General features: G+C 42.8%; 1 protein-coding gene across 1 annotated transcript in view; it reads right to left on the reverse strand.

Moving 5' to 3' along the window:
* PCSK2 (proprotein convertase subtilisin/kexin type 2) overlaps positions 1-26278 on the reverse strand; it is a 242675-nt gene extending 216397 nt beyond the window's left edge. The window contains exon 1 of the mRNA XM_025264236.3: positions 25753-26278. Within this exon, the coding sequence (XP_025120021.2) occupies positions 25753-25929 (177 nt within the window). The 5' untranslated portion in view covers positions 25930-26278. The remainder of the gene's footprint in view (positions 1-25752) is intronic.
* Between the last annotated feature and the right edge of the window lie 889 nt (positions 26279-27167).

Here is a 27167-nt window from a genome sequence, read left to right on the forward strand (position 1 = left end):
GACCACAATCAGGTGGTAAAAACTTGGGAATTTTATTTCCTATTCTGGAAGGCATGAAGAATCTGTGAATTTTTAACAAGAAAGGAAATTTGGGGTGATCAAGCACCATTGAGCTTTGGACAGACATTGTTTTGGCTCTGTTTTACTGATTTTTTTTTAATTAAATTTGAATAGAGGCAAATGGAAAACTCTTTCTTACAGTAGAATTCCAATTAACAAAAGTAGAAGTCATGAAAGGAAGCTGAATATCACCATTTGGAAGCACCATGAATAATTACGATGGTAGACACAGACGTGGGGCATGGACTTGTGGACACGGTCAGTGGTAGAGGAGGGTGGGAGGAATTGAGAGAGTAGCACTAACACATATATACACTACCATTGTAAAACAGTGGTTAGTGGGAAGCTGCTGTATAGCACAGGGAGCTCGGCTCGGTTGCTCTGTGATGACCTAGAGGTGTGGGATGGTGGGGTGGGGGAAAGAAGGCTCAAGAGGGAGGGGATATGTGTATACTTACAGCTGACTCATGTTGTACAGCAGAAACTAACACAACATTGTAAAGCAATTACACTCCATTTAAAAAAAAAAAAACAAATAATTGTGGTTGGCCAGTGTCACCAAAGGATGCTAAAATAGTGGGTCACATCTAATGATAAACAAAGAGAAATAATACCTTTATGGTGGAGAAATCTGGCAGAGACCCCCTCAACCAAGCTATCCAAGTTAATCTCACCACAGATGAAACACATCAAAATCACGTGCCTCCTGATACGATACGCTGAGAAGGAGACATCACTTATATGATTTTCTTGCCAAAAAAGGTAATCTGTGTTCAGTCAGAGGAAGCCCTTAGCTGGCTACTATCCTTCCAAATCTTCAAGTTCATGAAAGTCAAATCAGGACAGTAGAAATTTTCAAAACTGGAGGAGACTAACGATACAGGAAAACAAAATCAATTCCTATCTTGGATTGGGTCCTAAATCAGAAATAAGGACATTAGTGGAACAACTGGAATAATGTGAACCAAATCTGTAGATTAATTATCAGTGTTGTAGCAATGTTTTTCCTGGCTTTGATAATTGTCCTATGGTTTTGTCCACGTTGACTTTGGAAAAGCTGGATAAGGGGTATATGGGAACTTTCTGCTATTTAAAAAAGAGTAATTTTTATTGTGGTAAAATATACATAATATAAAACTTTTCATTTTGAAGTATTCAGTGCACAGTTTAGCGACACTAAGTATCTCTCCACCGTTGTATAACCCTCACTACTATTGATACCCAGAGCTCTTTCCATCCTACACATTTAACTCTATGTTCATTAAATAACCCCTCATATCTTCTCCCCAAGGTCCTGGCTGCCACCATTCTACTCTCTGTCTCTAAGAATTTCACTACTCTAGGTATCTCATGTAAGTGGAATCACACAATATTTATCCTTTTGTGACTGACTTACTTCACTCAGCTGAATAGCTTCAAGGTTCATCTGTGTGAAGCATTGTCCGAATTCCCTTCCCCTTTTTCTGGCTGAATAATATTCCATTGCTTGTATGTACACGTTGTGTTCATCCATTCACCATCTGATGGACACCATTTACCAGCTGATGGACACCTTCCACCTCTTGGCTATTGTGAATCATGCTGCTGTGAACATGGGTGTACCTGTGTGCAATTTTTTGCAAAATTTTTAAGTCTAAAATTATCCCCAAATTGAAAGTGTTTACAATGTAAAAATATTTTTCTAAAATTACATTTGGATGGCCTTAAGAGGGTCATATGTTTAAAAAGTTCAAGCTGGAGGTCCCACCACTTCCCATTATCACATCCCAAAGTCCTTCCACATGATTATAACTTAGGGCAGTTGAGTGGCACCCTGGCTTGGTCTAACTGTCTCATTTTATAGAAAAAGACACTGTGGCTCATGGAGGAGCAGGACTTCCTAGTTGAGGGGGAGGTTTTAAAGGAAATCCTCGGTCTCCGGACTGTTCCTCCAGACCCTCCCCACTACACAGCTTTCACTGCAATCTCTTGCTATGTACGTCCCATCCCCTTGGTAACCAGCGCTATGAATTCATGAGATTGCAGGCTGGACTTCCTGATAAAGATAAGTGTGACTCAAGCACAGCCAAGCTGGTGAGTGACCTCTGCTGTGTCCTGGGGACCCATGACCCCAGATTCTTTGATTAGAAGCACTGTCGTGGCTACAGAAGACGTGGAGTTACTAATACTTGGTCTCATAGAGCTGATATTGGAAACTCGGGCAATATACAGGTAAATTGACTGATCACAGACTAAACAGAAGATTAACCTGCAGGCATTGGCTATTTTCCTGAGCCCTTTTTGCCTGTCTTTGGAGTGTAGACCCCAAATCCACAGGCCTCCGAGCCTCTGAGAAGTGACTGTTTCAGGAGATTATCAGCCAGTTTGAGCCTACGTCAGGCAGGGAAAGACAGATGCCATGCCCATTTCAGTAGTGCAAGGTACCTGCTGTCCACAGAGACCTCAGTGCATTCCTCCATTTCTTAAGTAGAATGCTGATCTTCCAAATAGGAATGATATATTAAAAGCAATCTTAAGTCCTCAAACCTTCACTTGTTTCCCAGTAAGAAACTTCTTACATATCTCAACTCTTGTGTGAATGCTTAGTCGTGTCAGTTGTGTTTGACTCTGCAACCCCATGGATTGTAGCCCACCAGGCTCCTCTTTCCAGGGGGATTCTCCAGGCAAGAATACTGGAGTGGGTTGCATGCCCTCACCCAGGGGATCTTCTGGACCAATGTTATCTTCATTTAAACACACATATACACACACATACCCTTCTTTTCTTCTTTTACACCATCACCTTTGTCTCTTAAGGCAAACTATGCATGGTTCCAGAAGGAAGGAGAAAAAAGAAGTGAAAGAAGAATTCACAGCAAATTGTCAGCTTGAAGGTTCAGGCTGGGTGACAGTATAATAACGCTGCTAACTCAGACTTGCAGTTTTTAGAAATTCTCATTATGCCATGGAATGTTATAGATCCCAGCAACGCTTCTCATTGCCTCTCTTCTGTCTCTCTTGCCTCCTTTTCCCATAGATAACCATGGCTCTGAGCTACAGCTCCTCTTTGAACCCACACGCTCACTTTCCTCAACAGCAAGAACTGGCTGCTGATTGTGAACAGATAAAAAGGCATGCTAAATCCTCCTGGAGCCCACACCTGTCTCCCTTTAGACCAGGGTCCCTTCCCCTTAGGCAGTCAGTGGGACACTGGTCTGCGAAAATAGACTCCACCTCAAATTTTGTGCTTCTGTGCATTTGCTGTTTTAGGAATTACCACTGCTTCTCACAGGTTTTCAAATGGGTCCAGAACTCCCAAACATGGTGGTGGTGGGAGGTCTCTGGTCCTGACCCATCATTTTTCCTTTGGCAGGTTTTTCCTTTATGCTGATTTTCATGATGCTTAGTCATGTTTATTTGAGAGTCAAGTTTGGTGGAATATTGGACTTCGTTCCACATATAAAGAATTTTATAATTCTATTGGCAAAGGGAGCTCCTGTAATGGGGTTCAAGGAGTAAAATCTGGGAAATAAAACATCAAGGATTGAAAACCGGCTCATCTGATAACAGTTCTATTGGGGGGGTGGGGAATTCTGCATTTCACAAGGGGACCTAGGTTCTTCATTTTACTGACATTGCCTGAGATCATTCTTAATTTCCCTGGATTGCATGCACTCTCTTATGGGTGGGGGATTTCACTTTGCAGTAAGGAGGAGGGAGAAAGGGAACTGGGGGGCAGGGGCAGGGACATGGTCCCAGACTCTGCCCTACTGGCACTTACAGGCCAATGAAGAAACACACAGGAAAATTACAATGTTCAATTGACAAAAACATATAATATTATAGAAACAGAGATGGACAGAAATAGGGAGATTGCAGCTTTACAGCCACAATTAGGAGAAGGTAAGGAAAAAAGAGAAGGAGAAAGGAAGGGGTACCCTGAGAACATTTTGGAGAGAGGCAAGGTCAGTTGATATGATTTAGCATTAAAAGGCCTCTCCTTGCCTCCAAAGTTTCCCTCTCAACTCCATCCTAAATTTAATTCTTTTTTCATATCAAACACTTGAGTGAAAATCCATTTATTTCTGGGAAGGATGACACCCTAAGCCGTGGTCAGCCAAAGGCCTCACTGAAATTTGCTGATGGGATGGAGGGTCAGAGGTCCAGAAAGGAAGAGAGGAGAATTTATGGGGATGGGGGACAAGGGGCAGGGGCTGGGGCAGGGTCGGTACCAAAGCGTATTCCTGCCTATGTTATACCCATGCTTCAGCCTGAATAATCTCTTGTTTAATAGGTTCTCAGGGCTCATCTGTGCTAACTTGTATCTTATCCCCCAATCAAGGTTCCTCCTCCTTCAAGTCTGGACCTAGGGTCACACACCTCAGCCATCTGAATACTCTCACCTCTTTCTGTCTTGTTTTGGGAAAAGAGATGGGCAGAAAGTGGGTCTGGAGGGATATCAGTAAAGACCACCACCTCTCCTGCATGAGACTCCTTCTCTGTCTTCCACCTCCCCAGGACCAACATAAATTGTAGCTCTTGTCAGGCTCTTGGGTGATTAACAAAGAAGCTCAGAGAGCATGATGAGTGGCTGAGCATGGAGACAGCAGCAAACCCAGGGAGGTAGTCTGTGGCTCTGATGGCTGAGGAGACCATGGAGTCCTCATTAAGCTTCTCTGATCTTGGAGAAAGCCTCTCAGGCACAGGGGTTTCAGTCATGTATCATCATGATAATGTGTTACAAACCACAGAAAGTCTTATTGCTGTTGTTTTGCTAAGTCGTGTCCGACCCTTTGCAACCCCAGGGACTGTAGCCCACCAGGCTGCTCTGTCCCTGGGATTTCCCAGGCAGGATTACTGGAGTGGGTTGCCACTTCCTTCTCTGAAATCTTAGTAGCTCCAAATAGAAACCGATTATTTAGCTCAGTTTCCTGGATCAAAAATTTAAGCTTACTGAGTGGCCTCTCAGGTATTGACTTCATATATCAAGAGAATTTAGAGCACAAGTGACAGACTGGGAGAAAATATTTGCAAAGGATACATAAAAGATTGCTATCCAACATACACGAAGAGCTTTTAAAATTCAACAATCAGAAAATAAAGAACTTGATTTAAAAGTGGTCCAAGGGGACTTCCCTGGTGGTCCAGTGACTAAGACTCCATGCTCCTCAATGCAGGGGGCCTGGGTTCAATCCCTGGTCAAGAAACTAGATCCCACATGGTGCAACTGAGAGTTTGCATGACACAACTAAAAGAGTTCACACGTGTAAACTTTTAAATTAATTTTTTTTGGAGTATAGTTGCTTTACAATGTTGTGTACAAAGAGTTTATACTGTACAGCAAAATCAATCAGCCATACATATCCACATATTCCCTCCCTTTTGGACTCCCTTCCCATTCAGGTTACCAGAGTGCAATAAGCAGGATTCCCTGTTGTTAAAAACAAAACCAAAAACAAGTATTATTTTTCCTGCAAAAACAAAAAAAGAGAGAGAGCAAGAGGGATAATGCATGCTACAACGAAAGATCAAAGATCCTGCAGCTTCAACTAGGACCCCATGCAGCCAAATAAATTTAAGTGTATATATATTCTTTTAATTGTTAAAAAGTAAATGGATCAAGGACCATAACAGATCCCTTGCCAATGAAGACACACAAGTGGCAAACAGGCAGATGAAGAGATACTCCACATCATACGTCATAAGGAATTGCCAATGAAAACCACAGTGGCATATCACTACACATCTATTAGAATGACCCAAATCTAGAACACTGACAGCATCGAAGGCTGGTGAGAAGGTGGAGCAACAGGGTGTCTTATCCATTGTTGGTGAGGATGCAAAACGGCACAGCCACTCTGAAAGACGGTTTGGCAGCTTAAGAAGCTAAACATACTATTTCCATATAATCCAGCAATTGCACTTCTTGGTATTTACCCAAATGAGTAGAAAACTCATGTTCAGACAATAACCTGCGCACAGATGTCTACAGCAGCTTTATTCATAACTGTCAGTATTTGGAAGCTTCCGAGATGTCCTTCAGTAGGTAAATGGATAAATAAACTGTGGTATATCTAGATAATGGACTATTGCTGCTGCTGCTGCTAAGTCACTTCAGTCATGTCTGACTCTCTGAGACCCCATAGACGGCAGCCCACCGTCCCTGGCATTCTCCAGGCAAGAACACTGGAGTGGGTTGCCATTTCCTTCTCCAATGCATGAAAGTGAAAAGTGAAAGTGAAAGTGAAGTCGCTCAGTCGTGTCTGACTCTTAGCGACCCCATGGACTGCAGCCTACTAGGCTCCTCCATCCATGGGATTTTCCAGGCAAGAGTACTGGAGTGGGGTGCCATTGCCTTCTCGAAACGGACTATTACGCACTGCTAAAAAGAAATGACCTATCAAATCACGAAAAGACATATTACTAAAGCAAAGGAACCCCGTTTGAAAACTCTGCATACTGTATGATTCCAACTATCTGAAATTCTTGAAAAGGCAAAACTGCAGAGAATAAAAAAGGTTCAGCGTCTGCCAGAGGTGGTGGGGGCTGAGAAGAACAGGTAGAGCACAGAGAATGTGGGGGAAGTCCAAATATTTTGTATGATATTATGATGATAGATACGTCACTATACTCAGGTCCAAACCTACAGAATTTGCACCAAGAGTGAACCCTAAGGTAAACTATGAATTTCTGGCATTATGATGTGGCAATATAGGTTCATCCTTGGTAAAAAAAAAGGTGCCATTCTGGTGAGTAATGTAGAAAAAATGTTGATAAAAGTAGACAGCTTATGTGTGTAGGGGCAGGCATATATGAGAACTATCTGTACCTTTCTCTCAGTTTTGTTGTACACTTTAAATTGCTTTTTTTAAAAAAAGAGCAGTATACTTTTGCTTTAAAGATTTTTTGATGTGGACCTTTTTAAAAGTCTTTGTTGATTTTGTTACAATATTGCTTCTGTTTTTTGTTTTGATTTTTTGGCCATGTGGTGTGTAGGATCTTAGCTCCCCAAGCAGGGACTGAACCTGTACTTCCTGCATTGGAAGTGCAGAGTCTTAACCACTGGACTGCCAGGGAAGTGCCTTAAAGCTGCTTTTAAAAAATAGTCTTAAAAATAGACTTTTGGGCTCAGTGACAGAAGTAGAGGGCGGGATGATTTGAGAGAATAGCTCAAATTGAAGCATATACATTACTTATGTAAAATGGATAACCAGTGTGAGTTTGATGTATATACATTTCTGTATGTAAAATGGATATACATTACTGTATGTAATGAAGCATATACATTACTGTATGTAAAATGGATAACCAGTGCTAGTTTGATGTGTGAAGCAGGGCACACAAAGCTGGTGCTCTGTGACAACCTGGGGGGATAGGGTGGGGAAGGAGATGAGAGGGAGTTCATGATGAAGGGGACACATGTTCCTATCACCAAATCATATTGATGTATGGCAAAAAAAATCACAATATCATAAAGTAATTATCCTCCAATTAAAAGAAATAATCTTAAAAATAGTCTTAAAAATAATATAATCCATTTAAGAAAGAAAGCGTTACTCGTTCAGTCCTGACTCTTTGTGACTCCATGGACTGTAGTCCGCCAGGCACCTCTGTCCACGGAATTCTCCAGGCAAAAATACTAGAGTGGGTAGTCATTTCCTTCTCCAAGGGATCTTCCTGATTCAGGGATCAAACTTGGGTCTCCCACATTGCAGGCAGATTCTTTACTGTCTGAGCCACCAGGAAAGATGCTCATTTAAGTGGGTTTCAATTGCTATAATTACCCAAACAGAGCAGGGTGTTGGAAATGGAATATAGAGTGAGTGAATGAGTGAGTGAAGTCGCTCAGTCGTGTCCGACTCTTTGAGACCCCGTGGACTGTAGCCCCCAGGCTCCTCCGTCCATGGGATTCTCCAGGCAAGAATACTGGAGTGGGTTGCCATTTCCTTCTCCAGGAATATAGAGTATGTATCTTTCTTTTTTTCAATGTTTATTTATTATTTTTATTTCTTTTGATCATTCTTTTCCTTTTATTTGTTTGAGGGGCATGTTTGGGCAGTGAATAGCATGGAGATGAGGACTTGGGCATTTTGAATAAATCCAGTGATTCTAAAACTATAAAAGGAGATAATAATTGGAACTATTCAATAAGAAGTCATTCTACTCTTAGCAGACTGGCATAGGGATGCACAGCAAATGACATGCTATTTCATAAAAATCAATCAACAAGAAACAGACCAAGACAATTTCATACTGAAGGCAAATAAGCCACATTATTTAGATGAATAAAGTAAATATGATTTCACTAGAGAAGTGGAAGGCTTGACAGCTCCTTTGAACAGATGCCGCTCAAACAGCAGAGGAGCCTAATTATTTATTTGTGCCTTCAGCTCCTCTGTCAACAGGAGGAAGCCTGTGGTGTGAGGATGTCATGTCTTTCAGTAACCAGATGTGACAGAAAATCTTACTTAGCCCGAACTTATCAGGGCATATTGTAAGGGTCACCTGATCTGAGAAAGTCCTTTGTGTGTAGAACCAGATGCCAATTGCTAAACAGAGCTTTCCACACTTCAACACTTAAAATAGGTATTTGTAAGAGCTGGATGAAGCCATCAGATCAAGTGAAGTCTTATAAGCTAGAGAACTATAATATGCTTTTCTTTGCACATAAATCTGAGTATGTCACATTGCTGTCTGTAGAACCTAGCCCTTTTAAAGCACTTTGTCTCTGCAGGTCTCAATAAAAACTTGTCAATAGAATATAACTATATGGATGGATGTTCCTTTGGAATTAGCTATTTGTAAGAGGAAGGGATCAGCTCTTTGAGAGGAAGATAAAGGAGAAAGGGGAAAATCCTTGATCTAGCACTCAGGACAGCTGGTTCTAAACCCACCCAGCTCATTTCTAAGCTTCTCCTAAGCATTGTTCTCCATGGACAACACTCAGTTCTCTTCTGTCATGCTAAGAGCTTCTCTTGCCTACAACTAGGAGCACCAAAAGGCAAAACAGCTTGGGATGTCCATGATTGTTTATTTCTGTAGGACTGAGCTACTAGTCCACAGTGGGATTCAAACTCTGATTTATTCCCAAGAACTACACAACTAATTTATATCAAATCTAAAATGACAGACAACGAGACAGGTGAAGAATAGCTGAGTCTCAGCCTTATTCTCACAGACAGTTCCTTTCTAGACTAAGGAAAAATTTCCATGTATCATCTCAGAAATAAAAATCTAGTATAGGCACTGTTCCTTTGGAATATCAGGGAATAAAGGGCTTATCCGGTGTGCTGAGATGACATTTCTGTCCTGGCTTTTCTGTTTGATTTGTAAGTTAGGGGGCTAGTTTTAGATTCATGTATTTGTGTATTTAAGAGGAAGTGGGATGCATTGAATCATTTTGTTCTTAGCTAGAATAAATTTCATGGATGGAACTGGCCACCTCTACGGGCCATTCACTGTGGCTATTAGCATCTCTGATGTCATCATCCAGTGGCAATGGGATAAAAGACAGGTAACCTGATTCCCTAATAGCAACATCTGTCAAAAGGGATGGTGCTACCTGCTTCCAGGATATGAATGGTTTCTCAGGACAAAGGAACAAGGCAGCCTCTACCCTCAACTTCACTATCAGCTCAACTTGTTATCCTAGGGTTTCCTGTATGTGGCCACTTGGTTATACTTTTCAAGAATCTTTCAATGCCACCTTCTATTTAGGCACAAAATTCCAGTGCCTAACATGGTGTGGGTGACCCCTCATGAACTGTCCTCAGTCCATTTCTGTGGCTTCATCTCCCCTCTTTCTTAGCATCTAGTCAGGTGATACTAATAGTAAACCTTATACAATTCCAGTGCATTTTGTTTCACCTGCTACACCATCCTCTATTCAGTTCAGTTCAGTTCAGTCGCTCAGTCGTGTCCAACTCTTTGCAACCCCATGAATTGCAGCACGCCAGGCCTCCCTGTCCATCACCAACTCCCGGAGTTCACCCAAACTCACGTCCATTGAGTCGGTGATGCCATCCAGCCATCTCATCCTCTGTCGTCCCCTTCTCCTCCTGCCCCCAATCCCTCCCAGCATCACAGTCTTTTCCAGTGAGTCAACTCTTCACATGAGGTGGCCAAAGTACTGGAGTTTCAGCTTTAGCATCATTCCTTCCAAAGAACACCCAGGACTGATCTCCTTTAGAATGGACTGGTTGGATCTCCCTGCAGTCCAAGGGACTCTCAAGAGTTTTCTCCAACACCACAGTTCAAAAGCATCAATTCTTTGGCACTCAGCCTTCTTCCCAGTCCAACTCTCACATCCATACATGACCACAGGAAAAACCATAGCCTTGACTAGACGGACCTTTGTAGGCAATGTAATGTCTCTGCTTTTCAATATGCTATCTAGGTTGGTCATAACTTTCTTTCCAAGGAGTAAGCATCTTTTAATTTCATGGCTGCAGTCACCATCTGCGGTGATTTTGGAGCCCCAAAAAATAAAGTCTGACACTGTTTCCACTGTTTCCCCATCTATTTCCCATGAAGTGATAGGACCAGATGCCATGATCTTCGTTTTCTGAATGTTGAGCTTTAAGCCAACTTTTTCACTCTCCTCTTTCACTTTCATCAAGAGGCTCTTTAGTTCTTCTTCACTTTCTGCCATAAGGGTGGTGTCATCTGCATATCTGAGGTTATTGATATTTCTCCCAGCAATCTTGATTCCAGCTTGTGCTTCTTCCAGCCCAGCATTTCTCATGATGTACTCTGCATATAAGTTAAATAAGCAGGGTGACAATATACAGCCTTGTCGTACTCCTTTTCCTATTTGGGACCAGTCTGTTGTTCCATGTCCAGTTCTAACTGTTCTTCCTGACCTGCATATAGGTTTCTCAAGAGGCAGGTCAGGTGGTCTGGTATTCCCATCTCTTTCAGAATTTTCCACAGTTTATTGTGATCCACACAGTCAAAGGCTTTGGCATAGTCAATAAAGCAGAAATAGATGTTTTTGTGGAACTCTCTTGCTTTTTCAATGATCCAGCGGATGTTGGCAATTTGATCTCTGGTTCCTCTGCCTTTTCTAAAACCAGCTTGAACATCTATAAACCCCCTTTTACTTGCTGAAATTTTGAGCCTCACTGCAAATCACCTCAACTTGACCTTGCCTGCCTTGTGAAGACTCCCCTTCTGCTTTACATGTCGAATATCACAGATCCATCACAAAATTACCTGCACATCCCTCCCACCTTCCTCCCCATCCCACCCTTCTAGGTTGTTACCGAAGCCTGGTTTGTGTTCCCCGAGTCATACAGCAAATTCCCATTGGCTCTCTATTTTACATATGGTAATGTATGTTTCCATGTGACTCTCTCCATACATCCCACCCTCTCCTTCCACCCCCCTGCAGCTGTGTCCATAAGTCTGTTTTCAATGTCTGTGTCGCCAATGCTTGTGCAGTAGACACTGTTTTAATGCCCTTCCTATATCCCCTCTCCTTGCCCTGGAGATCACTGTAGACAGTGTCTCTCTGTGCCAAAGTCTTCATGCATCTCTCTGCTGAGGGGGTTCTCTGACTGTGGATGCATGCTTGGTCTGCTTGGGGTGGGCAGAAGTACAAGGGATTTGCTGCCCCTCAGGTGTAATCTGATGAAGAACGGGGGCTGGTGGCTACATTTTCTGGCTTCCTCCTCCTTGGATGGGATAACTCAGAGATGCTATAGCTCCCAGAGTGTCCTGTAGGAGAATGTTGCAGAAGTGGTCCTCATTTTTTTTTTTAATGTGGACCATTTTTTAAAAGTCTTTATTGAATTTGTTACAACACTGCCTCTGTGCTATGCCTTGGTCTCTTGACCACAAGGCATGTGGGACCACAATCCCCCAACCAGGGATTGAACTGGCACTGCCTGTATCAGAAGGTGAAGTCCCAACCATTGGACCACCGAGGAAGTCCCCCTCATTTTGCTTATGTCTCTCTGTATCAGTTCCTTTGGATGGTTCCCTCCCACACTGACTTTGAGCCTGACCAGATGGCTTTCTTTGGCCAATGGGACTTAATAAATGTAACACAACCAAAGATTCAAAAAGTGTTTGCACACAAGAGTTTGATCTCTTCTCTATATCTGAAACCTTTCTTACTTGTTCCCAAGTCCATGTCTTGGGGTCTGATATCACACTTGCCTGAGTATGCTAGGCACATGTTTATTGAATGGACTAAACCTTCTGCTTGTATGCTTACCCTGCTAAGGCTGTGGCTCCTGTTACTTTCTTTGTCCATTAGTTTCAAACTCCCATAACTTTTTTTTGGTCCTTTCCTCCTTTGTAAGTTCATGGCCAGAACGGCTTATTTCAGGCTTCAGCTTCTGGGTCCAAATTTGGCTCACACCTTGCCTCATTGCAGACACAACTCTCCAAGGTTCCCTTGGCCTGATTCTGCATCCCACTCCCTGATGGTACTGCTCCCGGACTCCAAGAGACCAACAGTGGCTTGTTTCCCAAACTCCTCCCCACATCTTGGGCTCTGCAAGGTCTTACTTGGTCTCCTATTCTTGGTTGACACAGGCAACAAGAACTGACTAGAATAAACTGTTTCATGCCAACTACCTTTTTACATGCAAACTCCATAATTTTTTAAGAGAACTGATAGCGTCCTGATGAAACTGACATTGCTCCCCCCATCCCCAACCCCTGCCCTCAGAGACGTGGAGAACAAGCTAAGGGTGAGGAAACAGAATTTGTGGATCTGCTTGCTGTTTTCTGCTGCTGGCTTCTTAATTTCTCCTTAAGTCCCAAGATTTTAGACTATTAATGTTAATTAATTAATTGAAGTCATTTAACACGGGCACAAATTAGGATATTCTTATAACTGTTCCTAACATGCTTGATTTTCCTGATTACAGTATCTCATAACACATCTGTTTATCATTTACTGAGCATCTAATGCTATTGCGAAAATTTTGAATTTTTTCTAACCACATATTTTGATATTTATTGAGTGCTTGCTAAATGTACAGCACTGTGTTAGACACTAAGGAGGCAGTCAAAGAAATACAAAATTCTTATTCTACCTTTTATCAAGTATAAATCTAATAGATCATTGTTTTAATCTCTGCATCTATGAGCAGTTTTGTTTGGGAACCTGGAATCCATAAAAAATGTGGGAGCAAAACTGAAAAGCAGACCAGGAGGACCTGAAATGAACTGGAAAACAAGTTGGTTTACATGCCTAATCACTCAAAGAAATCTTGTTCAGTCTGGTTCTCTCTCTCGTCTAGTGTGAATGCATCGTTTGAACCACCGCAGGAAGCAAAAGGGTTCAAATGCTCACAGCAAATTTCTGGGAACATAAACATCACATTTCATCTCCTTTTCCTCGTGTGTAAAATTTGGGGTTAATCTAATGCCTTTCCAAGATATCTTACTGCTCTGACAGGCTGTAATTCCATAACTTCAGTTATTGGTTGTCAAAATTTAAATGAGTCTGGATAAACCAGTTAGAATAACCAGCAGGTATCTCATAATATTTTGGTGGGGTACCAATTGGTGAGTGGTCTGACAAGTGTTTAGAAATCATTATCATAAAAGTCATTAGAAGCATAGAAGTTTAAGTCACCATAATAATACTTTTCCTCTTTCTTGAGTTTTAAAAAAATTTTTATTATTGGAGTATAAGTGCTTTACAATATTAGTTTCTGCTGTATAACAACATGAATCAGCTATATGTGAACATATATGCCCTCCTTCTTTAGCCTCCTTCCCACCCCATCCCCTCTAGGTCATCACAGAGCACCAAGCTGAGCTCCCTGTGCTGAACAGCAGCTTCCACTAGCTGCCTATTTTATAGGCAGTATATATATGTCAATGCTGTTATCTCAGTGCACCCGAAATGTTCACTGACAGATGCATAAAGAAGATATGATACATGTATACAACAGAATATTACTCAGCCATAAAAAGGAATGAAATTTTGTCATTTGTGGTGATGTGGATGGACCTAGATACCCTGTCATACAGAGTAGAGTCAGAAAGAGAAAAACAAATATCATGTATTAACACATACAAATGAAATCTAGAAAAATAGTACAGATGACCCTATTTCCAAGGCAGGAATAGAGACAAAGACTTAGAGAACAGATTGTGTGGATGTGCTCCGGGGTGGGTGGAGGGTGAGACAAATTGGGAGAGTAGCAAAACTTTTCTTCTTGTCCCCCCTTTATATAAAGGAATTGTCAACACTTGATGCTTCTACTGCATCTTACTGACTGCAGCCTCACAGTTTGGCTTCCTTCCTGTAGCAGACACTATCAATTTCCTGTTCAAATCCCTTTGGGCCTCAGCATTTAGTGCATGCAAGCCTCTGGATCTACTTGTCTGAGAATTTTCTCTGGCGACCAGATTATGCTCTGTTTGAACATTTGCCAAGTCAAAATGCTGCAGAGTCCATGCCACCCAGGAGAAACTATCAATCATGAATCAGTGTCTGATTGCAATTGGTGTATAAATACCCCAGTTCCCTCCCCACTCAGGCAGTATGACTCTGGGACATGATTCTAAACCAGCTCCCAGAGTTTCCTAGTGGGACTGAGTTCCAGTTACTCACAGTGACAACTTGTTATACGATATACCCTTAATTCCTGCCTTCCCTTTCCTTTCTCAATTGCCCACTCCCCTGCCAATATTTACTAGAATCACGCTTTGAATAAACAACTTGTATTTAATCCTTATCCCAAGGACTACTCCTGGGGACCCAAACCAACATACTTTTCTTCCCATGTGCTAAGGTGGCTCCTCCAATTTTAATAATGACCTCATCTCTAAAGCCAGTGGCCACTGTTGCCCCATCCCTCCTTTCCTAATCCTCAACTGCATTCTGTTCCCAGTCCTGCACTCTCTCAATTATCCTTCCATATCCCTAACAGTCCAAGTTCTGGCTCCTCTTTCTCCCTCCGCGTCCAAAGTCCCCTGAAATTTTGTGCTAGAACCTCTTCACTTCATTTTTTCTCAACACTCTTCCTTGGTGATGCTACTTAGCTATGGCATGACTGAGGAGCATGTGGATGGATGCTTGTACATTTGACCTTCAGCTAGTTGATCACCTTCACCTCTTCTTGGCTTTGGTAACTCACCTCCATAGACCTTATCATTGTCTGGAAGTTCTCAATTTGGGGAGTCTTGAGTTTCAACACCCTACTCACCATATCTTTCTTCCTTTCAGCTCTCTCACTACTAATCTCAATTAACCTTTTCTTCTACTTTTTTGATATTCCATTTTTTAAAAAACCCCATTTCTTTTTCTCCCCACTTCCATCACCCCCATTTGAGTGCTATTTAAGAAAATAACTTAGTTGGTAACACTATATCCTGCTTGGCCCCTTGGTACTGGCCAGAAGTCATTGCTGGCCCTCTATCAGCATCTTCTCCCATTCCCATTTTCAGAGCACAAGACTTTATCTCTTTTGAAGCCCCCATCCCAGCCCTGCTTTCTTCACTCTAAATATTGGCCTTGCCTCCTACATCTTTGAAATAACTGTGACTCCTAAGTGGATATTCTTCCCATATCCTCCTCTATGACCTAAAAACTGAACTTCATCTGCCCACTCTTCTCTTTGTTATATCAAAGAAAGGAGAGTTCCTTTTTCATGTGCTGGCTCATCCCTTCACTTTTAAATAAAACCCAGCTAACCAGGAGATGCTTGAAAATGAAGAGCTCGGGATTGAAGAAGTTCTGGTAAAAGGACTTGTGATGAAATTAGATTTTAGGAAAAACTAGAAGAATTGGATGTTTAGGTGAGTCAACGCCACATTTAAAGTTATAAATGAAGGGCCATTCTAGGATCCTACAATTTTCTTCATTTTCTTATCAACTTTATAATGGGGGAAAGTGTTAACATGCTGTAACATTCTTAAGTTTATTTCATTCTATGTCAGAAAATTAAGGGTTTGTGTCAATGCTTCATTTGCAACCTAAGAATTTATTATTTCCAATTATTCTCATCAGAGGACCACAGCATATCACAACAATACCCAAAAAATCATGGTCAAATAGCTTTAGGGACAAAAATAACTTGTCAAGAGAGTTTATTACTTTTTCTATATGTAGAAAGCCATGTAGAAGCCATCAACTAATATCCAATCATTATATTTAGGTTAGAAGAGTTAACTCAGATGTAATTTTTTGATTCCCTGACCATCAGAGGATTTTAGCCACCAAATCATCTTTAGCTATAACAGATACATTTTAGTAGAAAAAGACAAACTAAATTTATTGTTTTTCAACTGCCCTGTGGTTATTTGAATCTCAAATAATATATTCCAGAAATTTTGTACAGGGTTTCTATCAAAATGATGAATCTGAGCTCTAATGTAAAATAAAGTTTCTGCTGTAGTCGGGGTAAGTCATTTAAACATCAGGTTTCATATTTTATTTTTAAAGCTTGACTTCTTTGAGTAGTTACACTTGAATATACAATTATTGCAAACTTAACTATCAGCATCACTCTCTGATGTACTATAACATTATGATCTACAGCTAATAAGACCTTTTGAAATAGAAACTGATTTCTAGATATTCACTCACTTGAGAAAAAGAGGTATTATTTCCCCCTTCTTTTATATTTATTAGGTTTTAACTGCAGGCTTTATTTTCTCTGCTCAAAGAACTCATCTATTCTAGTACTGGTAATTTCTAAGTTGGGAATTTCAGGGAAACACTGGAGTCTGTCAGTCAGTGATTTGCTGGTTGTTAACAACTTCTATTTTCTAAATTTCTGCCTATAAATAAATGTGTACTATAGGAATAATTTCTTAAAGTCTAGTTCTTCAAGTACCTTCTCTCTGAGTTGGTGACTAAATCATTGTTTTGTGACCCAAGTGCCTGTATCAGTCAAGAATCACATAATGAGTATCTACTATGAGTAGGGCATACTGGTTGTCAGTAGGAGGGACAAAGTGTTGAGTAGATTTTATATTCTTGGAGAAGACAAGTTACAAGGACCTGAAAAGTTGGTTGACATTATGAGATGAAAATCTAAGAACTCTTTTATAAGTCTTTTTTTTTAATTTAAATTTAAATTTTTATTTATTTATTTTATTTTTTAACTTTACAATATTGTATTGGTTTTGCCATATATCAACATGAATCCACCACAGGTATACATGTGTTCCCCATCCTGAACCCTCCTCCCTCTTCCCTCCCCGTACCATCCCTCTGGATCGTCCCAGTGCACCAGCCCCAAGCATCCAGTATCGTGCATCGAACCTGGACTGGTGACTCGTTTCATATATGATATTATACATGTTTCAATGTGATTCTCCCAAATCATCCCACCCTTGCCCTCTCCCACAGAGTCCAAAAGACTGTTCTATACATCAGTGTCTCTTTTGCTGTCTCGTATACAGGGTTATTGTTACCATCTTTCTAAATTCCATATATATGAGTTAGTATACTGTATTGGTGTTTTTCTTTCTGGCTTACTTCACTATGTATAAGCTCCAGTTTCATCCACCTCATTAGAACTGATTCAAATGTATTCTTTTTAATGGCTGAGTAATACTCCATTGTGTATATGTACCACAGCTTTCTTATCCATTCATCTGCTGATGGACATCTAGGTTGCTTCCATGTCCTGGCTGTTATAAACAGTGCTGCGATGAACATTGGGGTACATGTGTCTGTTTCCCTTCTGGTTTCCTCAGTGTGTATGCCCAGCAGTGGGATTGCTGGGTCATAAGGCAGTTCTATTTCCAGTTTTTAAAGGAATCTCCACACTGTTCTCCATAGTGGCTGTACTAGTTTGCATCCCCATCAACAGTGTAAGAGGGTTCCCTTTTCTCCACACCCTCTCCAGCATTTATTGCTTGTAGACTTTTGGATAGCAGCCATTCTGACTGGCGTGAAATGGTACCTCATAGTGGTTTTGATTTGCATTTCTCTGATAATGAGTGATGTTGAGCATCTTTTCATGTGTTTGTTAGCCATTTGTATGTCTTCTTTGGAGAAATGACCCAATCAAAAAATGGGCCAAAGAACTAAATAGACATTTCTCCAAAGAAGACATACAGATGTATAAGTCTTTTAAAAATACTATTGTTGCTATAATTTGGCTTGGTTTGGTTGCAAGGCTTGGAGAATCATTTCAGCAATAAAGGGACATTTATTGAGAATGTATTGGTTTGAGTAATGCTGGTTGTTCTAAAGATAAAATCCTGAATCTCAGTGCCTTAATATAATAATTTTTCATTCACATAAGGTCATCTAAGTTAAGAGTCAGGGATGTGGGCTCCTCTCATCTTTTGACTCTGCCATCTTTAGCTTTTGCTTTCAAAGTTACTGTTCTCGATCACATCAAGACTCAGAGCAGAAAAGAGTGTGGAAGATCAACCTGCATGTAGTTTTTATGCATCAAGCATAGAAGAAATGCACATCACTTCTGTTTACAATACCTTGTTTGGGATTATCATATGATCACATCTACCTGCAAGGCAGTCTGGGAAATGAGGTCTTTCTGTAGCTCATGTAGAAGAGGAAGTTAGTTTGATGATTAGTTTTAAGTCTCTGTCACAGAGTTCTTTGGCTGAGAAGTTGAGCAGGAAGTTATTAGAAACTCAGATGAAATATTTGCATCTCCCAAGACCTGGGTGGGCGCTCTCATACTAACTATACTCTATTCTCCATTCTATAGCAACTATTGAGTCAAATTTCCTAAGGAAGCCAGTATGATTGGTGGAGATAATTACCATGGTCTATAATGAATTATAGATCACTGAACTATCTGGGCCAGGCCATCTCATGGACCATAGTTGATTCATGGGTTGAGTGTCTAATTCTTCACTTAATTAGATTGTCACTCCTGAGAAGGTACAACCCACAAAAGCTTTCTTGAGTAAAAAATATGGCTAGGTCATCATCTTATTACTATTGCTACCACCAACAATAGGCCTTTATTCTATGCACTCAGCACTGTGTCCAGAACTTGACATGCACTATATTATTGATCTTTCACAACCCCCATATTTTATTAACCATTTCAAATAAAATGAGCCTCTGAGGGATTTCATTATTGAGCCAAGTCTCCAGTGCTGTCTAATCCAAATCACATCATCTTTTCCTTTAGACATTACTGTTCTTGGTTTCCTTCAACTACAAGAGGGGCATTGGGCATGGTGATGTCTGTGACAGATGTGACTGGTGACTGGTCCAAGGAAAGGAACAAATTATGTGCAATGGAAATTCCCAAGAGATAAATGCTCTGTTCTAGAACAATCAGAGAAGATGTGAGGGAAGAACTTGGACTTGACCTAAGTCATAATGTATTAAGTTGGGGTCCGAAAAGAATTCATGGCAGCCATGTTGGTTCTGGGGTTCTGGGCTCTTTTCCTTTAGCTAGCATGGGAGTAGATCTTGTAGTCAGAAAAACTATCCCTTAAGGGCTTCTTAAATAGGAATGCTTTTGGAAACACTTAGGATCAAATATATTTCCCGTTGTTTCTGTCTTCATCCCCCAAACAGAGGAAGATGGCCAGAGAATTCTTTTGACTGACAAAATTACTTGCATTGGAAGTGAAAGTAAAGTTATACAATATGGATTCAATATCATTGGGGTATTAAGACACTATTAAAATGGTGAAAATAAATATTCAAAATACATATATCTGCCAAGAGTCCTATCCATAATAGGTAAAGAACCCCTACAAACCAAAAATTGAGACAGATAACCCAAAAGAAAATATTTTAAGGGCAAAACACCTGAACAGATACTGCATAAAAAAAAATCCAAAACACAAATAAGCATACGAAGAGACATTCAGCTTCAGAGGATCATCAGGGAAACACAGAGTACAAATCACAACTAGACACACTATGTACCCGTCAAAACAGCTAAAAGGAAAAAGGGATAAAATATCAAATGTTGGTGGGGATGTGGAGCAAATGGAATCTTCACACACGGCTGGCAGGCATGCAAACTGGCACAACTACTTTGGAAAACTGTTTACCAGTTTGTCCGTGGTCAGCAGAATTCTGGGAGGGCCCCCAGTGTTTCTGCTCCTTGTGTCCTTGTGCCCCAAATAATCCCCTCCCCCTGAGTAAGAGCAGGATGGTGTCTATGACAATTTTCCTTCTGTGATTAGATTACATCACATGGCAGAGGTGAAGAGGTTTATCAAATGTAGTTAAGGCCCCAGATCAGTTTAGTATGGTTCAAAAGAATCAAAAGAGAAATTTTCCTGGGTGGGCCTGACCTAATCAGGTTAACGTTAACCAGGGACTGTCCCTTCCAGAAAGCAGAGATCTGAAGGGTGAGACTGTATGAAAGCTTATGGAGGAAGCCATGTGGCAAGGTCATGAGGGTCACCTCTAGAAGCTGGGAGTAGTCCTGGTCCTATAGCCAGCAAGAAAATAAAGATTCCAGGTCTGCAACTACAATGAGTTGAACTCTCATTAAAATCTGAATGTGGTTGGAAGAGGATTTTCCCTTAGTTGTGCCTCTGGATGTGGACACAGCTTGTCAATATCCAGAGCTCAGTCTGTGAGGCTTTAAGCAGAAGCTTCACTAACCAACTAACATGTGCCAGACTCTTTATGCAAGAAAAAGAAGAAATAACCAAATTGTGTGGTTTTAGGTCACTAAATTTGTAATGGTTTGTTATACAACAAAGGAAAACTGATATTCCTAAGAATATTCCCAACAGAAAAGTATAAATGTATTCACCAACATACATATACTACAATATTCACAGAAGCAATATATTTTAAGCAATTTAGCCTAAAGCTAAAAACTATCCAGATGAGCAAAAAGGGGACTTTGGGAATGCTGATGATAGTTTATCTCTTGATTTAGAGGCTGGGTACATATGTGTGCCCATTTAATGAAAATTTTTCAAGCTGTGCTCTTTCTTAAATTCAGTTCAGTTGCTCAGTTGTGTCCAATTCTTTGCGACCCCATGGAAGCAGCACACAAGGCTTCCCTGTCCATCACCAGCTCCTGGAGTTTGCTCAAACTTATGTCCATCGAATTGGGGATGCCATCCAACCATGTCATCCTCTGTCATCCCCTTCTTCTCCTGCCTTTAATCTTTCCCAGCATCTGGGAAAGAAATCTTTCCTAAATTATACTTCAATAAAATTAAAATGACCAGAAATTTACTCTTTCATTACCTAATAGTATAATTACTACTGGACTAGAAAATTTTTTAACAATTATACATACAAAAGTGGTCACATGATTTTACTTGTGTAATCATCCTAGCCTCAGTCCTTCATGAGCAAAAAATAAAACATTATAGTAAAAGAAAAAAACTTAATTGTCAGCTGTTTGGATTTCTACTTTAATTCTCACATGCTTTTTAGTCAACCCTCAACACATTACTTTGATAAATAATTTTCATCTTATTTTTTTAAGTTTTTATTTATTTTTTATTTTTATTTAGTTATTTAAAATTTAAATTTATTTATTTTAATTGGAGGCTAATTACTTTACAATATTGTATTGGTTTTGCCATACATCAACATGAATCCACCACGGTTGTACACGTGCTCCCCATCCTGAATGCCCCTCCCACCTCCCTCCCCGTACCATCATCTTATTTTTAAAAGGAATTACAATTGGCAGCGCATTGAAAATTTTAAAGCAATCTTTAGAATAATGTCTTTGTCATTGTTGTAAACTTACTCATTCTCCTGGACATATACATCTCTCTCACAGATCTGGGCCACATTATGATAAAATAGAAAACTTTAGTTTCAACACACCTTCCTGAGGGTAAAGTTATAGGTACTTTTATTCCATTTTCAAGAGGAAATATAACTGTTTGCTCATGGTCTTGTGGAGTTAGGCAAAATAATTGACAAATATTCATTGAGGCTCTTAGACATAGGCTACTGTGCTCAATATAGACATGATAAAAAGACATAGTATATTGTCTTTTGGAAGATTTACAGCCTACCTGAAGAAGTGCATACTCAAGCATACTAATGACATATGCTCATATAATACCAAATAAGTGTTAAATATAGAAAAAAGAAAAGAAAAAATAACTGAATTCTAAAATGGTGCCCAAAAGGCAAAGTATTTGGCAGTCAGGGAAAGCTTTCTGGAGGCAGCATGATAGAAAAACAAAATTATTTTCCATTTGGCTTTAAATCTGAGGGTACTTTTAACCTCTTGGAGCTTTAAAGATTTTCATTTGAGAATTAGAGCTGATGCCAATAATTTCTATCTCACCAATGCATGAGATGAATTAACTTAGTAAAATAGCAGGCCCTCCCCCGTCCTTCAGATGAATAACTGCTGAGAGTCTCTGCTGTCTTACACTGAGCATCTAGAAGGATGGGGTGACAGGGAGAGGAAGGAAAAGGAAGTGTTGAGGGTTTAAAATGAAAAATAGATAAGAAATGTTGACCAAAGTACATTACAGCATGATGAAAATAAGACTGAACAGTGTTTGGGAAACCCAGAGGAGTAAGGAAAGAAGTTTTCTTACAGGCTGGCAAATCCAATAATAGCTGGCATTGGTAAGAAAACCAGAAATACAGAAGATTCCATCCCTGAATATTTACCTTTTTAAGTGGGAAGACATTACTTACACCCATGTTTACTTACATGTATGAAGTGACTGGGCTTCCCAGGGGGCACTACCAGTAAAAAAAAACCTCAACTGCCAATGTAGGAGATGTAAGAGACTGTGGGTTTGATCCCTGGGCCAGGAAGATCCCTTGGAGGAGAGCATGGCAACCCACTCCAGTGTTCTTGCCTGGAGAATTCCACAGACACAGAAGCCTGGGGGCTATAGTCCATAGGATGGCAAAAAGTTTCATGAACTGACTAGAGAACAAGTAATGAAACGTTACAGCTTAAGTCACGTAGTCTTTGCTTTTTCATCCCACAGGAATTTGGAGACGGGAAAGCTCATGGCGTCAGGGAAGCTTGGGGACTCAGTCTAGGAGGATGGGTGGGCATGGATCCAAAGAAGGAAAAGAACGTTTATTCTCAACAAGCATAGTTTCATGCAACAATTCATTGGAAGTGTCACTGACTTTTACTTAAACATGTCTCAGAACAAAAACCGTTGGATAAGAGTACTTCTGAGAGATCGTGGAAAAGTAAGGAGGATGTGGCAAGGTAAAAGCCCATCTTTCCTAGATGGGAATTGCAAGTTTGAGGCTGTAATGCAAAGGATGGGAAAGAGGCTGAGGTGTCTGATTTCGCCCCAAAGTAGGAGTTCCTTGAGATTCTAAGGTAAGTGTATGCAGAGGATTCAGATTCTTTTATGAGATTGTTTTCTACACCTCGTTGCTCAATTCCCATCACCAAAACTGTAAATCCCTTGTTGAGCTGTTCACCACCATACAAAAAAGAAATAACTTTCTTAGAAAATTAATATGTTAAGCCATGATCTGTCTCAGCTACACCTGGGTTTGCTTACATTGCTGAGATCAAATGCTAAGGGCACAGTTTCAAAAAGGAGAAGTTAACAAGATAATGATGTCTGCCCATCCCATGGAAAGGGCCTGGTAGGGGGTGAGTTGGTGTTTAGTCGCTCAGTTGAGTCCCACTCTTTTGCAACCTCACAGACTGTAGCCAGTCATACTCCTCTGTCCATGGGATTTCCCAGGCAAAAATACTGGAGTGGGTTGCCATTTCCTTCTCCAGGGGATGTTCCCCACCCAGGGATAGAACCCGAGTCCCCAGTGTTTCTTGCATTGTAGGCAGGACTCTTTACCACGGAGTCATCTGGGTAGCCCGGGTGCGGAGGGCGGGGAGAGGGTTAGATTTTCCCCTCCAACTGCAGCTCTTTTACAAAGGTGGGGTTTTTAAAGAGCTTGCTGCCACATCTCTTTTCATACCCTAAAGGCGAGCATGCCCTGCAGACAGGTAGCTTGGAGTGCTATACACTAACAGGTTGAAGAGCGTAAGTTCATCTCTGCTTCTTCCCTTGTGTCCCCAAGTCCGTTTTCTACGTCTGCGTCTCTATTCCTGCCCTGCAAATATCTGGGTTTAAATTCTTAACAGTTTTCATCGTGAACCCTTATCTGAGGCAATTTCCTTATCAGAACCGTAGGCTTCATAATAACAGCAGTTTCCCAGTTGTTGAGAGTATTAAATAAAAGTGTGTATAGAGACTCCATCACCCTCCCAACCCCCCGTGACTGTCAGCTAGTAATAATCAGTACTATATTTATGCCCCTGGTTCCTGGATCTTGCCAAGTTTGGGGGCGTGAGGGTGGGAAGAAGGAGGGGATGCTTGTTTGTTGTGTTGGCGGCACTCTGGAAACAGCCCCCATACCCCGGGCCCCAGAAGCGCGGGATTCCGCGGTCCGCGTCTCCTCTCCCCGCTCCACCCACGCTTCCTTCTCGAGCAACAAGTTCCCCCGCAGGAGCCGCCCGCGCGCCTCCGGCAGCCCTGGTGTTTCCTCCCGGACCTCCGTCCAACTCCCTGGCAGACCCATTTGGGGGTCAGAACCGCGGTGGCCAACGCCCTACCGAGGCAAGAGAACCCGCAGCAGGTGGAAGGAGCCTGAGCCGCGGCTGGGAAGGAGGCGCCACGCGTGGGAAGTCGGGACCGAGTCCCCAGCTCGCGCTGCCCTGACGACGCACAAGCATCACCCGAAGCGCCCACCGCTCAACTCAAGAGTCTTTCCTGGGGTCAGGAGGGAGAACTGGGACCGGAATCCCACAGACTTTCCACCCGGCCAGCCCTCCGGTCGCTAGATCGCACGCAGCCCTCCGTCCTCCAGATTCCGCTCGCCCCGGTTTCTCTCTGCCCTCTCACCCCACCCCACCCCTCGTCAGGTCCCCTAAGGACACTTCAGATCCCTGGCAGGACATTTCGCAGGAAGCAAGTAGATCAGTCGCGGCCCCCCATCCAGTGCTCTCCGCTCCCTCGCCCTCGCAGACTGGGGACCCTGGAGTCTCCGAAGCAGTTCCGCGGCATCCCGGCTGGGAAACGGCTGAACTCTGACAACTTCTTGCATGGGGATCCCCGCTTTCTGGTGGGAACGCCAAGCCGGCTGCCCACATGCAGGGAGAGACACCCCGACTTCTCCGAGGGGAAATCCCCTTAAAATCTACCTCCCCAGCGTCTACCGCTGCAAGTTGAAAACTGGGGAGCCGACTGAGTGCGCTTCGAGGTGGGTGGGCAGGGGCGAGGTGGGCAAGTTTCAGTCCTCGATTTTGAAAAGAAAAACCAGTTCTGTTTCCAAGTCTCCTGGAGCTGGGGGCTGTCTTCCCTAGAAAAGAGCCGGGACCAGAGTCAGGCAAGGGAAGTCCTCCTGGCGCGGGGTTCGAATAGCAAGCAGATGAACTGCGATGTCCAAGCTTCCAGCCCTGTCCCTCGGAAACTAGCCTTTCTCCGGGAGATGGGGGCGGGGGGCACATCCCCGACGGGTCTGCCACGCCAAGCCCAGACGGCGGGCACTTCTTGCCTCACCCCCAGGCAGCCTTGAGAACTTGGTCGCTCGGACAGCAGCCCGGGCGCACCGCATTGTTTGAAAGGTGTTACCCTGTTTTCACCAAGTCAAAGGGCGATCAATTGTTTTCATGACCTTCCGAGTAGCATTTGAAGGGCATTTTAATTACATAACCCGTGAAAGATCACCGGAGGCGATGTCGTGTGAAGAGCCGATGGCAGAATATCTGCATCGCACAAGAAAGAAAACTTGCGAATCTGCAATGAGATTGCGCAGGGCTGCCACCGTTTAGAAACAAACATGCGAAATGCAAGGGAGATGCTTACCTTTCGGACTCCAAAACCGTGCTCTGCTGCAACTTGGCGAGCTTCTTCCTCTCCCCCTCTGTGCAACTCCACAAGAAAATGATTCGTGAAGACCGGTGTCTCGGCAGATGCAAAAACCATGACACAGAAGAGGAGCCCCGCGGCCGCCTTCCCCTGGGAGATACAACCACCTCTCATCTTTCTTTGGGAGTGAAAAGTGGTGTCAGGAGGCGCGCAGGATGGCGGAGCAGAGTCCCACAAGGAAGGTCCAAATTAAAAAAAAAAAAAAAAGATGTAGTTTTTGTTGTTGGTGTTTGTTTTTTGAAAAATCTTTGTGTAGAGGAAAACACTGATTAGGGGTTTGGAAAGCAGCAAATCAGTGTGTGTTCTCCAGCCTCTGGCCGGCGGGGAAGCCGTGTGGTCGGGCAGCCCGGCTCGCTCGCAGAGGTGCTAACGTGCAGAGCTGTGTGAATCTCAGAGAAAGAGCGAGTGTATCTGTGCTTGATGCTAAATCTGCATTTTCAGCTCCTCCTCGGCTCCAGTTCCATCGGGGAGGGAGGAAAGCACCAGCCTCAGTGACGTGCGCCCGCCGGCAGCCAATGAGGGCTGCAGAGACGGCGGGCCTCGCCCCGGGCCGCCCCGGGCCCGCCCCTGCCCGCCCCCGGCCGGGCAGGTCCGCCTCCGCCCGCTGGGGGCGCCGTGAGGCGAGCCCGCGCCCCCGCCCCTTTCAGCACCCTGGAGAGCGCCCCCATCTCCGCCCGGGCCGCGCGCTCCCGGGAAAATCCCCCCAGCTGTAATCCGGTCGGCGGCGCCGGAGTGATGTCATTGTTGGTGGAAATCTGTGGGGCTCTGCAAAGGGAATTACGGTGTGCGCCGCTCCCGAGGCCCCGAGGACAGCTGGGGCACCGGCCTCTCCCTTTTCTGCTTCCCTATTTATTTTCTGCTGCAAAACAACTCTCTCGGTCTCTTTCCCTCCCTCTCTCTCTCACACACACTCACGCGCGCGCGCGCGCGCGCACACACACACACACACACACACACACTGAAATCCTACTCGCTTCCCCTTCTCTCAATAACAAAGCGAACATTAACTCTCCTCCCGCCACTTTGGGCAAATCCCAGGGCAGGCTTAGCTTCCCTCACAGGCAAGGAAGGAGTGGGGGAGCGCGGGAACGTAGCCTTCTTGGGGTGACTCTTGGGGGCGAGAGTGCAGGAGCGAGCTATTTTTTAATTTTTTTGTAGGCTCCAGGCGGATCTGGAACGAAACAGCTGGGCAGCCTGGCAGGAGACCAGGCTCGCCCCCACCAGCAAGTGGGATCAGATGAGACTCCTCCAGAAGTCTGGGCTGCTCCGCGGAGACCGCCTTCAAGACGCCTCGGCAGGGACTGACGCCTGGAGGTGCCTTCTCAGGCTTGGGGACACGGCCCAAGGACAGG

The sequence above is a fragment of the Bubalus bubalis genome, chromosome 14 (assembly GCF_019923935.1).
Source record: "Bubalus bubalis isolate 160015118507 breed Murrah chromosome 14, NDDB_SH_1, whole genome shotgun sequence".
NCBI lineage: Eukaryota > Metazoa > Chordata > Mammalia > Artiodactyla > Bovidae > Bubalus > Bubalus bubalis.